Raw genomic sequence first — 13212 nt, 5'->3', positions numbered from 1 at the left:
CAGCGCATCCTCCCTATATTTTCAAGAAGGAAAATTTAGGATTTTATGTGAACTTGGGAGAACAGAAGGTTGGTAGACAGAAGAGCAGTTAGGGAATCATTCACTTTCAACCTAATTACCCATCCTTACAACAGAAGACAGAGCATTAATATGCACTGGCACCAAAAATAGTGAAGCTGCAGATTAAATTAAAAACAATTAGAGACTTTCACTTTGTCATTGACATTGGGTATCTGGTCAGTGCTTCAGGCTCTTTTAAGCAGGAACATCCACTAGTGAATCTGAAAAATTCCAAGTTAAAGCAATAGCTTAGTTGTATTTCCCTCTGCATTCACAGTGTAATAGATTCTCAAGCATAACAGGAGAAAAAATAAATAAATAAAAACACCGAAAAGCCTTGAAAATCCCATCAAGCTAATTAATAGGAGATGAGGGAAATTCAAGCCATCAATTATATTCAGAATCTTCCTATTTACAAATAATTAATTATAAACAATAGCTGTAATTTGGGTAATGAAAGCCACCTGGCTAATGGCATTGGTATCATATGCTGTGACAGTACTTAGCATTTGGTGGATCTGCATGCAGGGAGTGTGATACGGAGCAGCTCTTCAGGGCATGCAACTGTCTAATTGAGGCATTGTACATATTTTTTAAAATGGCACCGAAACAATTTTCAGAAGGCATAAACATGGATGAGAAGGTTAACTTTTATAAAATACAAAATTTTCTTATTTCACATTAATTGCTTTACTCATCTCCACATCTAAATCCATTTTTTTAATTATAGTAAAGCTTCAATAAGCATTTTGGAGTCTCATTCAAGAAGTCCATGAAGCACTTGCTTGCTTATAGATTAATATTTTATAAAGTGAAAACCAGCTTTATGGGGGTTAAAAAAAAGTAAATATGCAAATGCTACTAATTACACATGCTGACAGGCAAAATGCTAACATCTGTTTCTCAGCAAAGTCGACAATCAGTAGCAGTGGAAAAAAAATGTTGGCAAAAAAAAAATAAAAAATCTTTATGGATTAATGTATAACTGGGATATATTTTGACAAGAAGCGACCACAAATCTCAGTGTGTGCTCCAAAGCTCCAAACAAATACTTGCACAATAGTGATGCTTGTTTACACTTCAAATTAGTTTTACATTTTGTTTTTGTAAAACAAATGTAAATTACCCTATGGATGAAAAAGGACTAAAAAATAACAGCAGATGTGCTTTTTGAAATCCTTAGTAGTTTATTTTTCATTCCTGAAGGAATAAAAAAATATCAACAAAAGACATCACTTACATTTATTGGCACTCGAGGTCAAATAAAGGCAACAGCATCATTTTAGATTGGAAAAACAAACACAAAGCTTTAACTGCACCACATTTATTTAGTGAGAAGGAAAAACTTCAAAGTTAAAACTGGTTTATACAAAATCACCAACACCACTATTAAACTGCTGTAAAATTACGTATAATTTACTTTTTATAAAGATTAGAGTATTTAGGAACTATATTTTTAACTCAGCACTTCTTTATCTTAGCTACTCTTCAAAATAGGGAAGACAAGAGAACATGCAATTCAGGTGAGGCTGGACATACAATGCACTATTTTTTTCAGTTGTGTTCAGCTCCAGCTCAAACTGTGTGATTACATTGGAGGTTTCAATAATTTACAGCTTACGAATTATGTTCTCACACTGTACGTGCGTTTACGTCAGGTCATAGCTGAAAACGACCCAAAAGAAAACAAACTGCACAGTTTATGCCCAGCTTTAGGCAGATGTGTGTCCACCTTCATTACTTAATAAATGGCAGCAATAAAACAGATACTTATCTAAAGATAATGCAAAACTACTTTCAAAAAGTTTAAAACACTATAGAACTGTGAGAAATGAAAACATTGGATAACGACTCAGGTGTATCTTTCCCCTATGCACAATGAAGGGAACTACTTAGTAAAAAAAATGTATTTTTAATGCTGTTCATGAACTGGGATGATGCAGCAATACAAGATAGATTTACTTTAGGTTTTTGCAATTTTTTTCCCCAGCAATTCACTATAAGCTTTGAGTATCGTTTCTAATAATCCCCCACATCCCAGCCTCGTTCATCATCTTTCTCAAGAAAGTTATACAAACCTAAAGACCTGTAGGGGACAAAGGACAGAAACAGTTTAAACACATCTAGACAGAAGCATCTAATTGGCAAAAAAAAACACCCACCCAACCTCTTCACTTCATTACGATCTTTAAAAATTCTGTCTGCTTCGGTGTCTGAGATGTCAGGGTTGTTTAGTAATGGTGGTACAAAGAACAAAAAACATCCCCACAATCACCACTGTAATTGTGATACCGAATGAAAGCTGCAGATATTCACAACTCTTTCTGCGAGAAACATGCTAAATGTATTAGGGTTTGAAGTTGTTGCCATAATGTGATTGCTGTCAATGCTACTCCCGCAAAACTGGGGTGGGTGTCTATATTATCCATCAAGTCGACTTGCAAGTGTCCAATGGTCTGGCAAAGACGACGACACTGGCCAACCTCCTTTTTTCTCCTTAAGCATATTAGCAGAACTTCTACAGTTCTGCGCAATTTATTATATTTTCTCACACCACTAAGATTCCTCTGGTAGAAGAACCTCACCTCTTGTGTGAAAATGTCCGATTTAAAAATCAGGTTTTCATAAATGACTGATCTATTTTGAGGATTTGGAATGAGAACTGCAAAGTTAAAGTGCTCAACATATGTGCTGATATTACTTAAAGTTCACATTTCTCAGGTAAAAATTTAGCCTCTCTAAACCCTTTCATCACATTTCTTTTTTTTTTTACTTTACAGAAATGATAGGGTCCCCATCATCTCTGCAAACCACCTCACATTTGACGAGAAGCTGCTTATCCCATTGTTTTCAGCTCAATGAGCCAAAAAGGTTTTACAATCTTTACGGTGTGCTTAGACAACATCCCAACGATATGAGAAGGAAGTGGCTGTTCCTGAACTTCCTAATCAAGTAATTGATTGCATCTATTATTCATGACCTCCTTAGCCTGACATGAAGTTGTAAACTCAGCACAGCTTCTCTCCTTTCTACATCTCTCCTCTTTGCTTACACTTCATCCTTTCCTCCACCCTTCCAACGCTCCTCTAACTACGTAAGGCTTTCGAATTAGTTTGCCAGCCTCTCAGGCTTCAAGGCTTGTGCCCCTAAGCCCCAACTGCCAGTTTGTGTTTTGTTCAACGTGAGCAGCCAGAAGTTTAGGGGCCACGCACTGCGAGCCTGGCCCCTGCAGGCCCTGCACTTGATCACTGTCTGGGTAATGTTGTCGCCACTTCCAGCCAGCAAAATAGCAAAGCGTCTCTACCTTTGCGAAGATTTAAAACGTAGAGGCAAGAAATAAATCAATTCCTGAGCAAGCACAATGATTTGGTGTTTAAAATCTTATAAACTTATTTTCTGGGGTGATTAATAAGTTCCAAGTGAGTGAATGAAATGTAAAGATTTACATCCATTGTTGTGGAAATTGTACGAAAAAAAAGTCACACACGAATGTGATCGAATAAAGCCAATTTTAAAGACTCAATCAATTGGGAGTGAGAAAAAAAGGTCATATTTCTGACAAGTGACCTGTGAGTCATAAACAATAAAAGACTGGTAAGTTAAACATCATCAGACATGGTTGAGGACCTGGCCATCGCTGGGTTACACATTACCTATAAGCACAAAGTGCTTATAGGTAACAAACATTTAAAACTGAAATTTTACTTATTTTATCAACTTCTACTTTTTAAGGGACTCCTTTTTTCAGAGGTATAAATGCTTTTTTCCCCTATAAAATATGGATATTTCTCCTAAGCACTCCTTTGCATTTGTGATACTGCAACATTGAGATTGCGACAGAAGTCTAGTTCAAGTCGAAATGATGGAATATACATTCCAGGGTTCTCTTCAGGCTTTAAATTAAACTGATTATGTATAAGTAGAGGTGTGCCGATCGATCGGTCGCCGATCATAATCGGCAGATTTTTGTGAAAAAGTGTATGATCGGCGATCATTGGCTCTTGTTGCCGATACCGATCACCTGCATCTCATTTCACAGCCTGCCTGTGCAGCTAGTCTCCTCTTTCCTTCACACTGTGCAAACGCGCAGCAACAAATCCTAAGCGATGTGAAACTATAACGCACTGAGTGACTGGGGAAGTTTGCGTGTTGCGGCGGAAAATTGAAGCACGTCAAAATGCATCAACACAACGAAGCTAATACGACATAAAAACAATGGCATACTTGACGGAGTTTGGCTACATCAAGGCTCACTGCAGTAAAAAAGACATATGGAGGATCAGATAGCAGGTAAAGCAGCGCATAGCTACAAACACTCAACCGGATTAGCATGACGAAGAAAGCTAAACAAATTACCGCAAAATTATTTAAGTCTTCGAACTGCGATGTAAGACGCTGGTTCTGCTCTCGCTGTTGAACCGCTGCTACGCGCTACAGGTAGTAATATTTCACAGACGGAGCGCCACTTCTGCTCCACCTGGTAGTGACTCTCACACCGAACCTCTGCTTAAAGCTGCAGCATCTAACCTAAAAAAAAATTCATTTTACATATGTATTAAAACTTTCGCTGTCCTAACATGAGACAGATAATCTCTAAAAAAATAATCGATCTCCTCCCTGTTCTGCATAATTACTCCGCTCAGTCAGAAACAGCCACTCAAAACTAGCAGTAATCAGCTAGCCGCCATGCTATCAGGAAGTTTTCATTCAGTAACTCTGGATTGTCTATTGTAATGGAACCTGTATTTGCCTTTGAATGTTAAGTTTTATACTTGAATTTTTTTGGCAATGTTGAGAGATTTTATTTTGGCTTTTTGCATTATTTAGCCTCTTCAGAGCCTCCACATGTTTTCAGTCTGTCAAAGATAGTATTACCGATAGCAGTACAATTTGCAGAATGCCTGTTTTGTTTAGTTTTCTTCTTGGAAAAAGTTATTAAAAACAAGTTTTTGTCTAAATTAAGGTGAATTCATGGTTCCTTTTTTCACATAATGTAACCGGTAGTGTTTATGATAAAAAAATAATAATTATGTGATCGGTATCTGTGATTGGTATCGGTGATCGGCCCTCATGGGTGATCGGTATCGGCAGGAAAAAACCTGATCGGCACATCTCTATGTATAAGTTTTGTGAATTTTAACAAACTCTGGTGGTTACTAAATCCTCAGATTCGATATGAATGTAAAAGGCATGAGATGTAATCAGAGATGAGAAAGTCTGATTTTCACTTTGTCTCTGAACAATAACCGGCAATCGATGTTTAACAGAAAAAATTTCCTCTTGTTGTATTTGTAATGTTTTACCATTCAATCGAAGGTCAAACAGCACTTTTTCCCCCGTTTTTTAGTTAAATTAAAAAAATAATAATAATTAGCAAGTCATACCTCAAAGAAAAAAAAAATCAGTATTAACCAGGAGAAGCCTGATCAGTACATCTCCAGACTGTATCACAGATTATGCAATCCAGACTTTTGTCAGGATTTATAGTAAACTAGATATGTACAGATCTTGCCAGATTAACACACCACCCCTTTTACTATACCTACAGATTTTGCCTGAATCAAATAGACAAAGAAATCCTACTTCCATTCAAAATAACCAAGTAACTAAGCTCCTCTATGGCTGCGATATTACCATCTAAACAGTGTCTGCAGCCAAGAAATCAACATATCAATGGCACATGCCAAAACAACCCTGCCCCGCACTTTTCCTCCAAAGATCATGGCAGATAAACCCCGAATCAGGGAGAAATTAACAAATGCTTGACATTTGCTCAACATCCATTATTCTGACACTTCTTCAGAATTTCAAAAGGCTGAACGCATGCTTAATCAACATTCATATTCCCTGAGCGAGCTCCAGCACCATATTGCAGCCCGCCTCAACGCTGATGAAAACGGCACATTAGGGCCCGATTCGAAAAGCGTTCAGGGCCTCCTCACTGGGGAGCTGTGTGTAAATGTGTGTGTGGGTGAGCGAGAACGTTGGGAGGGGAGGGATGCTTCACACTTTACTGTTTAAGCCTTTTTTTCCAAAAACAAGGAGATCTGCAATGTTTTTCACTTCTGTTAACGTGAAAGGAAAATTTAAAAAGGTGTTTGTGCGTGAATTGCGAGTGCTTGTGTACGGAGGTGTGGGGTGGAGGGGCAGTAATCATTACGTCCAAATTCATTCATAATAGCACAGAAGGACACAGAGGACTCTCACTTACCCTCCCTCTCCATCTTGCCCTCCTTGCACTGACTCTCTCTGGGGACAAGTGGTGGAAGGACTGGGGGTCCCCTCTGGACCTGAGGGAAGTCAGGCAAAGCCTCAGAGGGAGGCTCATCATTTCCAATTCTAATATGAGGACCTGATGGGACTGATGTCACAGCACTGCGTTCACCGGCCTGCTGCCTAGCCACAGTCCAGAAACTAGACAGGACATCAGGGCTGGCTACGAGGAGGGCAGGAAAGACGGAGTGAGAACGGGAGGGGTTGCTATTTGCATGCCCCACCATTGTGAGTGGGGGTAAAAAGTGACAGCACCGTGTCCAATTGTTTTCCCCTCAGAGCAGCTCGGCCCCAGCAAGAGAGGCCGGGCTGACAGATGACTCCCAACATCTGTGTTATGCAGCCGTTACAGATGAGGGACTCCACATCGCAGTCGTCCTCTCTCTGTCTGTCTATGGGACACTCCCTCTCTCCTCCCACAATCGCTTTTCAGGGAACAGCTAAAAGACTGGCAGACCATCCATGGAAATTACCTTGAAATGGTCTTAACAATCATCTTGTTCAAAGTTTAAAATTTCTTCCCTTTGAGCCTCCAATCAAAAGCAATGACTGTGAAATGGGTTTGAACTCAACTTGAGCATAATAAGAAGTACCATTATTATTATTCTTTTATGCCAAGGAACACTTCACTAGATTTATTTCAATACAAAAAAAATCCAATTAAGAGCTACATTTTTGAAACAAAATAAATGTATACAGATTGCAACATCTCAAATACAAAGATGTTATACAGCACTCCATTTGAATGTGTGAGTTGCAGGAGGAAAGTACACAGAAGTTAATTCCAACGGAGTAACACTGGTGCACATTTTCAGGCTTTGGCGAGATCCAAGTTTTACATCAAAGTTTTAAAAACTTGCTCTACAACTTTGTTTTTACAGCTGAAATTACTTTTACACTCGTTGCAGCATATAGCTAGTTGGCTAGCCGTAAGGAGGCTACTGCATCTTCTCCATCGCCAAAATACAATGAAATGTAGTTGCTAACGTAGGTAATACACTGTCATAGCAGCAGTTAAAAATACTACTGCTGCTTTGTTTCAAATAAATGCAATTACATCATGCTAAACTCTTATAAAGTGTTATGTTAATCAGACTAGTTTATGTATTGATGCAAAAAAGTCTGGATCTGAAAAATATAAAACCCTGCAACTACATAGGATGGGACGGTTAAATCGTGATATTATTTCTCACCAACAAAAAAACACCTTAACTGACTGAATACATTTTTCTCCTAGTCTTTAATTTAATCATACCGTAATCATCATATCCTTTTAAGTCCGGCTTGCCAGTGAGAGACAATAATGCAATCCTAATAAGAAACAAACAATTTGCTGTTACTATTATTTCTTATACTGCATTATCACAGCCTTTTCTGTATTGCAAATCACTGAATGCCATGATTTAATGCCTTAATACCTGCCCGCTATAACCAAACTATTCTTTTGCCCATCATTTTATTGCAGGGTTGTCCACAACAAACCGCCAGCTCACTCCCCTCAACCCCCCCGGCCAATATTTACGCAGTGGCAGGGCTCCCACACGGTCCGAAGGGACAGGAGGGGGTGTGGGGCGCGGGGCGGCTGACTGCTGTGCCTGAGCGCATGCTAAGAGATGATGGATGGCCTAGTCGATATGTTGTGTCTTAAGAGCCTGATTTCCTGCCAGTCCAATCACTAACCCTCCAGAGCCCGGCTCAGCTGATTGGACAACCAGAATAATTTCGCAGGCTGTGAAAACACTGCTGCCGTGCCTGTCTGTCAGGCCCGGTGACGAGACTCAGGGATTTTACAGAGCAAGGGCCTCTCAAGGATTGGTTATGGTGAACGAAATAATAACAATAACCAGCAAGACTAAACAAAGAGGCAAGCACCTCTGGGAGAAAAAGATTGCACAGAATTATTGTAGCCAAAACTGTCCAATATTTTCCTTTCATCATTACACCCAGCAGCAATGCTGTTATAAAGAGAAAAAAAAAGGTATTTGGACAGTTTAATGGCTCAGGAAATAAAATGAAAAAGCAGAAAAACAATAAGGAGTCTCCAACTGTTGTTGCCTAAACAAGCACAATGCTGGATGCACTTTATACACATGACATTCTGTAAAACGCTGACAGAGAGGGAACAAAGGCAGAGTGAAGCTGCGCCGAATCCCCTTTGGGGAGCTGATACTTTCTTCTAGATTGGTGATTAGGACACAATGGAAGTAGGAAGCTCCAAATACATGCGACTTTGTAAGTGACCTCGACGGGATCAGCCGTGGTGTCCTGGTGGCCTTGGGGGATTACACATGTTACATTCAATAAAGTGAGGGCCCTCAGTGTCAAGGAGAAAGGCAAACACAACCATTAACCTCTCTCTTCGATTTCTGGATGCACAAGCGCTGCATGGCAAAACACCGCCTAATGCCAGGGCGGAAGCTAAAGCAGAAACCTGCGTGGAATTAAAGAGTGATCATAGAGACTACATTTAATGGGATTATAAATGTTTAAAAGGTCTAAATTAGACATATAAAAGGGTGTGTAAACAAAATACAGACATGCAGCATGATCTCACACGGAAAAAAATGAATCCAACCTTTAACCCGAGTGCATTTATTCAGTCATAATAAATTAGCAAGAGAAAAAAAGAAATTATTTGCATAATTATTGGTTCCACCGCTGTCAATGATGCAACTCCCCTCTAGGATAGGACAACACCTCCTCTTCTATACAATTTCACAAAGTTGGAGCAAACAGATCTTTGATCGTTCCTCTTTACATAATCACATAATCTCCTTCTCTTCAGCTCTAACAGATTTTCTTGAGGATTTTCACCATACCTTACACTGCGCATGAGATGTTTTTTTTTGCCACATGTTTATCTTGTTTGCCCATTGCAAACCTACATAGAGTATATGACTAAACCACACAGTTCCAGTGAAAGGCCCAATCAGTTGGCAAGCAGATGGTGGTATGGCAATGTTTATGGTTAAATTGCACTGAGGAAAATGGTTGGTGACCAGACTTGGCCAGGAACTATTTTTTATTTAGAAAGGATACGGAAAATGGGAAGCTCATTCAAGTTCTAAACTATAGGATGGAAAAGGGGTATGATTACATAAGTCAAATTTAATCATACTCCTTTTAAGGAGTCACAGTCACCGAACAAGTAGTGTATTTGCATGTATTTGAGTTGGTATCTTTGGTAATAGGGTACTGTATTTACACTTAGAAAATATGAAAGTTTATTTTTATTATGTTTTGTTGGCGAAATGTCTGTCTGAAATAAAACGTTATCGTCGTCATAATATGTATGAGCTCCAACTACATGCAAGCCAGATCTCAAAAGTCTGATCTTGTTTCAATCCTTAAACATACTAAGCAACCAGGACACAACACACTGTGTGGATGTTTATACTCAAGTGAGATGTGGCAAATTAAGGTTTTTTAATAATAAAGTCAAGGAGAGATGTAGGAAAGTATTAAAAATTTAACTGTACTATTCTTAGAACATGCCAAGACAAATCTGCATTTTATTGCCTTGGATTGCCTTGCAGCCTTCCTGCAAAAAAACAGCCTTCCTGTTATTCTGCAGATAACAGGAAGGCTTTCGTAGCACAGCAAAGTTTTTCTGTCTTTAGAGATTTCTATGAAATACTGCTGTATTATTTCTGTGCTTGTAGGCGATAACAGTTCCCAGTTAGAAATCGAGCAAAAAGAGTTTAAACATAGAACAATCAATGGCAGAAATGTCTGCAGTATCTATGAAGCAATGGGAAAATTGCATGTATAAACTACTTCTGACTAATTCTGTCATAGAGTACTGTACAACCTCCATTTGTGAACATGATCCTTTAGAAATTAAACATATATAATGCAATTAAATAAATTGTTTTTGGGCTTTACTTTGCAAATTGTAGTCATAACGACAACAGTTAATACATTTCTGTTTTTGTTCTAGACTTGAAGTTCGAAAAACTAAAAATGATCATTGTGATGTGATCAACTACAAGTGACCCAAGAAAATTCTTCTATGGGTCTCATACAATCTTAATCTGACCCTAGACTGTTGTTTACCTGCAGGTGAATTTTGCAGATTTTTTATTTTTATTAAAACCTTTAACATGTTGTTTATCTAGTCTAGATAGATACTGCTTCCTCAGTGTGTAAAGGTATGTGGTTTTAATTTACTTATTATTTGTATATCAAAGGAAATACAAAAGAAATAATAAAAGAAAAAAAGATATGAAATATAGCATAGCGTGTACTCACTGAGGATATCTGTCTTTCAGCATCTTCATACATTGCCGAGTAGGTCTCAGCTGTTCAGTCCACCTCGCTATTTCTTTATACTCTGCACGGGACAGCCTCATCCTTCGCCTTCTACTATATGTATAAACACAAAGAACAGAGAAATTATTTTTATTCAGTCGGGAGCCTGGTGTTAGGAGGAAAACAGACACCTGTCAGACCCAGCTGAGCTGCTAACCGCAGTTAGCTTCATATTTACGTCACGCACCAAAGTAAATGCCTCCCCCAGACATTTCCTGCCATCTGTGTAGAGTTATCACACTTCTCATGAATACGGCATGCAAGAAACAAAACAACCCAAGCGGTTTAGTACCAGGTAAAGTGTTTATTTACCTCCAATTCCTGCTGCCTGGGGACAACCTCGAATAGCTTCTTCCCGCTAGGAAGTTGAAGCAAATGCGCTTTTGTGAAAAGTGAGCTGATTGGCTCACCCGTCCCGGGATCCCAGTAAATCGCTAGATGATTGGCTACTTCACAGTAATGGGCGATGTAAATCTTCATGGATTCAGAGTCTCTCTGCAGTTGCATTCGTGCGGTGCTCAAGTATGGAAGCCCATTTCGTTACTAAAGTGCTGTCCTGTCTCACGTCACTTGCCAAGTATATTGCAGGCCTGAAGTGCAACAACTCTTGATATTCAATAACTTGAAAGGTAGACTGTCATGGAGAATTGGAGGAGACACAGCGATTATTGTAATATATCAAAAAATGTATGTGCTTCATAGCAAATCAAAACGTTCATACCGGTTCCGGTAAGATTCGGAAATAATTTCAATAATAAATAATTTGTAATTATTTTAATTTTAATCATGCATACATTTCAAAGAGATTTAAGCAGTAAGTATTTCACCTAGGGGATTTTTTTTCTCAAAGAAATAGTGTTCTCATAATGAAAACTAAAACTGTGCAGTTTTATTTATTTATTTATTTATTTATTTATTTATTTATTTATTTAAACAGAATGTTCCGCTCATTTGTACTGATTAAACAAACTTAAATTTTGAAACATAATATTGGTGCAACAATTTGAATGCAGTATTCGGTACACTTTATTAAATATTTCTGGGCAGATATAGTGAACTACTAAAATGGGTTCTGGGGATATTATGTAAGATTAACTCCTAAGAATGGTTGTAAACATCATTGTGGAGCATTGTGTGCAGAAGGTGGAGAGCTGGAAAGAATAGGAGCTTCTTAGAAAACATGCCAATTTCAATGTATCAAATTGCAAAGTCAATTTTATTCTAAGTTATTTTAACTTAAGGTAACTTGATTGTGCTACAAAATGGGACAATGTACCAGATAAGCAAATAATTTTTTTATGCTTTCAATGGCTAATATTTAAAAGCCTCCAAAATTGCTTTTAATTTTCTAAAGCTCTGCAGGCTGTCACCATTCACACTTTTCACCTATAGCTGCAGTAAGTAACTGTTTTAAATATATATGTTTACACATTAGTTAAATGTTACTATGTTGTGACTCGTGACAGTACAATATGAGACAGACCATCTATGAACATTGGAGCTTCTCTGCTTCCTCCCAGTGATCCCAGTGATCCTGCTATGGAGGGCAAATGGCATATGCTACTGCCATTTGCAGAAATGTGTTGCTCCTCGTCAGAAAAAAACTAATCAGAGCCAGAGGGAAGGTCTTTGTAGTGTCAATCATGCTTGAGTACACCTTCCCTCTACATAGTACGTACAAGCTCAAGATTTCTGGTTTGCTACATCTTCCAAAAGCAGAGAAACAGCCTAACGTTGCTGGAAAACAGTTTATTTGCCATCATCGGTGGTTGTGCTTTATAGCCTTTGTATCCCCTTTGGAGGAGGAGCTGCAGCAGCGCAGGAGACAGCAAGAGCGAGGGAGGCACATATCTGAGCACGACTGACAGTGCTAAAACCTTACACCTGGCTCTGATTGGTTAATTCTGACTGAGTGTGTTGTATTTTTGCAGATGGCAGTAAGACCACAAGGAGAAAAATTTTCTTTCACAGGTTATGTCTCCAACGTCAGGTCATAGTGACAGTTTTAACAGATATTTAAAAGCACATTTTTAAAAAAGTTACCTACCGCACATTTAAGATCTGACTTATGTGCAGATGCAGAGTAGCAACATGTCTGAATATCACAAAAGATAACATTTTTAGTTTAACTAATCAACATGGGCTTTACAATCAGCTGACAATATTTGTTAACCTTTTTTTTTGCTTCTATAAAGCGATTGTGTAGCTATGATGCAAATGTTTTCATTTTTTTGAAATGTCACATTTCTTCTAGCTGTGCATTTTAGGTGACAATAGGGTTAATTAATTCAGACCAATTCGTCTAATATATCCCTCGAGATCAGTGTAATGTAAAAATGTCTCTCAGCAGCACTAAATTAGACTCTAATTAGGACTTCATATCAAGAATTGAAATATATCGATTTTTAAACACATGGACAAAGCGTCTTTTTGGACAGCTGATGTTTCTCTACAAATAACTGAGGGATTTTAAACTTTAATTGGCAGGATTGTGTGTGTGTGTGTGTGTGTGTGTGTGTGTGTGTGTGTGTGTGTGTGTGTGTGTGTGTGTGTGTGTGTGTGTGTGTG

General features: G+C 38.4%; 1 protein-coding gene across 2 annotated transcripts in view; it reads right to left on the bottom strand.

Annotated features, from left to right (window-relative positions):
• The window catches only part of cdin1 (CDAN1 interacting nuclease 1), a 69850-nt gene extending 58668 nt beyond the window's left edge, over positions 1 to 11182 (bottom strand). The window contains exons 1-2 of one of the 2 annotated variants that reach the window (XM_008399797.2): positions 10957 to 11182; positions 10585 to 10698 (exon numbers count right to left, since the gene is read on the bottom strand). In XM_008399797.2, coding sequence (XP_008398019.1) covers positions 10585 to 10617 — 33 coding nt within the window. In that variant the 5' untranslated portion in view covers positions 10618 to 10698; positions 10957 to 11182. The remainder of the gene's footprint in view (positions 1 to 10584; positions 10699 to 10956) is intronic. The other variant, XM_008399796.2, reaches the window with a different exon arrangement.
• Positions 11183 to 13212: the final 2030 nt, after the last annotated feature.

Source organism: Poecilia reticulata, linkage group LG22 (genome assembly GCF_000633615.1).
Source record: "Poecilia reticulata strain Guanapo linkage group LG22, Guppy_female_1.0+MT, whole genome shotgun sequence".
Lineage (NCBI taxonomy): Eukaryota > Metazoa > Chordata > Actinopteri > Cyprinodontiformes > Poeciliidae > Poecilia > Poecilia reticulata.
This window is presented reverse-complemented; position numbering and strand designations above follow the sequence as displayed.